Source organism: Morone saxatilis, unplaced genomic scaffold (genome assembly GCF_004916995.1).
Source record: "Morone saxatilis isolate NCDOM2014 unplaced genomic scaffold, NCSU_SB_2.0 Contig5, whole genome shotgun sequence".
Taxonomy (NCBI): domain Eukaryota; kingdom Metazoa; phylum Chordata; class Actinopteri; family Moronidae; genus Morone; species Morone saxatilis.
Window position 1 is genome coordinate 21249987 of NW_023340095.1, and position 5117 is coordinate 21255103.

At 38.5% G+C, this 5117-nt stretch overlaps 1 protein-coding gene across 1 annotated transcript in view; it reads right to left on the reverse strand.

The window, feature by feature from the left end:
• The window catches only part of LOC118339483 (TBC1 domain family member 8), a 25474-nt gene extending 23843 nt beyond the window's left edge, over positions 1 to 1631 (reverse strand). Inside the window, 1 exon segment of the mRNA XM_035677161.1 lies at positions 1271 to 1631. Coding sequence (XP_035533054.1) covers positions 1271 to 1397 — 127 coding nt within the window. The 5' untranslated portion in view covers positions 1398 to 1631.
• Positions 1632 to 5117: the final 3486 nt, after the last annotated feature.

Genomic DNA, 5117 nt, shown 5'->3' on the forward strand with positions numbered 1-5117 from the left:
TCAGGTGATTATACACTAATGAAAACACACATATGAACATTAAATTCATTTCTGCCAATAGATCCTTCTCAATGTTACACACTGGACCTTTAACCAAGTAAATTGAGTAGATAAGTAGAGAGATATAAAAGATAAGTAAGTAGAATAGTAAGGCACCTGTAATAATAATAATAATAATAATAATAATAATAATAATAATTGCTTTACTAAGGACACAATATAAATATTTCTATAATAATAATAGGTCTATAATGAAATAATATTGAAGATTTTTTGTTTTGTATGACCAACAGGCCAAGAAAAGCGCCAAATCCTCACACATGTGATGCTGGAACCAGAGATCAGAAGAATTATAAAGTTAAAAAAGTTGATCCAGATTTAAAACATTCCATCAATCTTAGATCCCCAAAGCTAACACAGTCATGCTAATTCCAGTGTGGTTTAAATACTAATGATAACTGCCCGAGTTAAATCACAGAATTGAGATAAAACAAAGATCAACTTCAACTGCAGAGAAATCAGAGATAAGTTAATCAAAACAAAATGAAGTATCAGCTCAGTTAGTTGGTGGTATCCTCTATTCTTTCGGTCTTTAAAACTACAACTGTTGCAGGACTTTTCAACTGTTTCAGACTGATTTCCCTTCACTGGGCACAGAAACTTCTAACCACGTCTAATTTTGTCTTTGAGGCCTGTGTGAAACATTTATCTTTACAGGAAGTAAACACATTTTGTTGACACAAAGGATTGTTGTTGTCTCCGGTCTGGTGACAAAGTTTGAACCACAGCCCCATAGCTGGGAGCTGGAGCACGGAAACTGTCTTTGGGCCAGTGGTTAAGATAAAGTTAACCTGCCATGTAATTATAAGGTTTGTTTAAAGGCATCAGTTGCCATAGTAACACAGATAGATAGCAGTAAACCAAGGATCTGAGGCAGGGGGTTTCCTGTGGACCCTGTGATTGGAATAAAACAGGATTTAATTGAACTTTGGTTCAACAGATCTAGTTAACTCTTTAATAAATCTTTAATCCTAACTTCTGGACACACCCCCTTAGATACCCCATCATTTGCCCCCAGCCTGCTGGCTCTTTGTGGTTTTTCCTGTGTCGGTCCTTTTGTTTCAGTTGTGTGTTGTTAACTTATCCTGACAGCTGTCTCCTCCTGGCTCCTCCACTGCTGTCATTGTTTACCTGTAGTCCTGTCTACGCTGGCTGTGTGGCCCCTGCTTTTGCTTGTTGTTTTTGTTGTGTTGTAGTTGTTGGTGTTTACCTGTGATCCTCCCTGTAGGCTCCCCGTGTCCTCTCCTCCTCTGCAGGAGGAAGAAGTCGTTGCTCCTCTCGGTTATCCAGAGCTTCAGAGCGTTTTTCAGCAGAACTTCCTCCGGGTTCAGCCACATTTCTTCCAGCAGGGAGGGACCGGGGGAAGCCCTCCGCGGTCTCGGTCTTTGCAGCGGCGGTGTGTAAAGTTGTCCCCGCCTGTCCTCCCGGTGTGGAGCGGCCCGATCGAGCCTACAGCGGCGGGTTGTCGGGTTTATCCATGATTCCCCTGCGCTCCCGACAGCTGCAGGCTTCACTTCCTCGCCTCACGTCTGCTCCCTCACGCCCGATATGCAGCAGCTGTACACACCAGCCGAAGATCGTCTGTGTGAGAGCTGACTCACTCTGTAGTTGAATGGGGCTCGCACAGTTTTGCTAAAAGAGGATGGTTTTATGTCTCTCTAAGTCAAATATAACGTTTTCTGGGGATCTTATGATATAGGCCAACACTTTTTTTATTTATAAAATATTTCCCCTGATTTTAAGAGAAAAAAATAATCACAAACTGAATCTAAAAAGCCCCTTTCACTTTCACCATGAGTAAAGAAGGTAAATATAAGGTACAAAGTACAGACTACCTAAAGCTCCTAATTGACTGCAGCTAAGGTGCACTTATAACTAACTGTTAGTGTGCTGGTAGAAGTGGTAAAATAGAGTGGTAATTATATTGATTTTCTGCCAATAGATCCTCCTAAATGTTACACTGGACCTTTAAATCCCTATACTGTATGTAGGGGTTGACATTTTCAAACTTTGGCGCCCCCATTGGTTGTCTAAAAACACCTTCATAGATTCAACCTGGGGACGTGTGATAAATGAGCTGGTAAGTTATGTGAGCTGATTTTTCAAAGGGATTGTCTACTTTTTGTACACAAACTGAGGCTTTAAAATCAATCATAATAAATACACCTACTCTAACAAGTATTTATCACTCCTCAGATTTAAATTTGATCAGTGCTACTCAAATTTCAATACAGCTCTAATGCATTGTTTTGATAATATAAATATGCTGTTATAGAAAATATATGTATTCTATATATGTTGTTGCCACAGATTTGCTGACATTTTACCAAGAAGAATAGCTTCACTGTGCTGCACATCCTTCAGTTTAAGCATCCACAACACACATCATGAGTCAACTACTTTTAGTTTAGTTCTAGACAAGGACATTTCTGTAACAAACAGCTATTTTATTTTGGTTTTGTCTTTTTGATTAATCTCAAAACCCTGTAAGCATTGGCCCATACAGTCTTTAAAAATAAAACAAGGAAAGCCCATGTTGAATAATTAGCAAACTAATTCTCAAAGCATATACCATTCGTCTTTGTATAATAATAGTATGCCCTATCGTTATTAGTAGTAGTAGTAGTAGTATTCATAGTATTCAGTAGTAGGTCAGTCATTTTGTTTTGTAAATAAATGTGAACTAACACATGGCCACAGAGCTGGAGGTCTGTGGGTCCTGATAACAGGGACAGAGTGAGAGCTCTTCGTTTTATTTCCTTCTCTTCCGCATTTCACCAACTTTCCTTCCGCCAGTTCCGGCAGAGAGCCACTAGCCCTCCTGTGATTGGCTGTTCCACCGATACAGCGCTCAGGTGCTCAGTATCATTACCACACAAAGGCTCATTGTATACACTCCATTCATTCATCAAGACACTGCCTGGAGCCTCCACATATCCTGTCCTTTTCTGCTGTTTGACCTTTTCAATCCTTTCATCTTGACAACTGATAGAAAATTATGATGAATAAATTAGCCTAATAATTACTCACATTTGATTAGTAAGGCCTTTACCTGTTATGTAATATCCAGAGCGCTTCATATGCTAACAGTGTAGAATATTATTCGATTAAAACAGTTGAAACTAGATGACCCAACCTGGTAGTAGGCCTAAGAATAGAGCAAAGAAAGGAATTAACATAACTTATAGTATCTTTGTATATAGTCAGCATTAAGGATAGACCAATATGGGATTTAATAAAAATAAAATAAAAGACGAAACAAATTCAATCATTTGTTTAAGAGAGGAAAGGCAACAATGAGGAAAAAAACAAATAAAATGAGCTCTTGTGCTGTAATAAAACAGCAACATGAATTAAAACAATATCCTTATTGTACTGTATCAGAAATATCATTTGTTTCTGTCAACACAAGCATTACAGCTTACACGTGGGATTTGAAGACATTTGAAAGACCAGCGTGTTGGATTTAGTGGTGAAGTTTCAGGTTGCAACTATCTGAACACCACTGTCGTCTGTATTTGATGACCTGGGAATGAGAACGGGCTGTGAAGTGTGTGGGAGAAACAGCGGGGACTGTGAAACTTGTGAAAACCACAAAAGGTCCTATCTACAGGCCCAGGTGTTTGGGGTTTGGGTCTGGGTTCTTGGCTTATTGGTAGAAACATTTATGGGTTTCCAAAACAATTGACGGACTCCATGGAAGGCGAATCTGTAGATAAAAACAACTTATTCTAAACTAACAAAAACATGGTAACGATTCATATATGAAGGTGATTATACACAAATGAAAACAAACATATGAACATTAAATTCATTTCTGCCAATAGATCCTCCTCAATGTTACACACTGGACCTTTAAACCTCTGTCTGATGTGTCCTGGATCACCTGCGTAATCAATGGATAAATCCTCACCATGACACGAGTCAGTAGTTTGTATGGCCAGAATTAACCCATTAATCAATCAATGGGGGGCCACATTGACCCAACCCACTCATACACACTGCTCCCTCTCTGTGCTGTCTACCCTGGTGTCTCCAAGTTCTCATTAAGTACAGTACACATCTTTTATTATATTCATCTTTGATAATTTACTCAAGAAACCAACCACCAGTACTCCTGCTGAAATAACACTGCCAACCCCCAGGGTTGTTAAGGGGCCCATAAACAAGAAAAAGTAACAACATTAGGAAATAATCCAGGACCTGTCTCAGCTGCTTCAGTGGTGCAAATTACCCAACAAATCTGCCATTAATCAAACAATCAAAACATCTGACTTGCGGTAAAAATGGGATCTTACAGCAAACGATCGAGATGATGGGAGGGCGCCACAACTCTAGGAAAACATTCAGGATTTTATAGCAACACTGGAAATTTGTCTACTGTAGTGTAGTTGCTTGAATAGTAGTTTGGTGTAAGACCGGCATAAGTCTCCTCTCAAAATAGTGTGCCACCAATTTCAGATACATGCAGTGCTGTTAGCTTCACTTAAATAATACGTTTAGTCTCAAAACTTCAATAAATAATACGCTTCACTTCACTTTGTGTGTGTTTAATTTGTCATTTACCTTTTACTTTTTATTAGTTGTTGATTAGTTGTTAATGTATGGTTGCAGTAACATACTGTAAGTGCTTTACAGCAATTTTGTTTTGTCTTTGTCAGTTTTGTCTACTTTATAGACCTTACTTTATAGATAGATCATTTTACATTTCAGGACAAAATATAGGCCTAGTACTTTTTACACGTTATCTCATAAAGAAATAAAGACTGTGTAGAGTTTACACTATTAAGCATTTAATGGAATTTTACATTACAGAAAGATAGGCAGTAAACGGTGACACTGAAAAGGACATTATTAAATACAGGTGCATTTTATTATTTTTTCCTATACTTCTAAACTATACTTCTTCAGTGTGCACTATTTCCAACAATTCATTTTTGTCCATGGCAATCTTTTTTGTCATTTTGATGTGCCTGTCCACCTGTGAGCAAGACTAAATAGTCATATTTAATTTTAGGGTGGGGGGGGGTGCCACATGGCGTGTGTGTGTGTGTGTG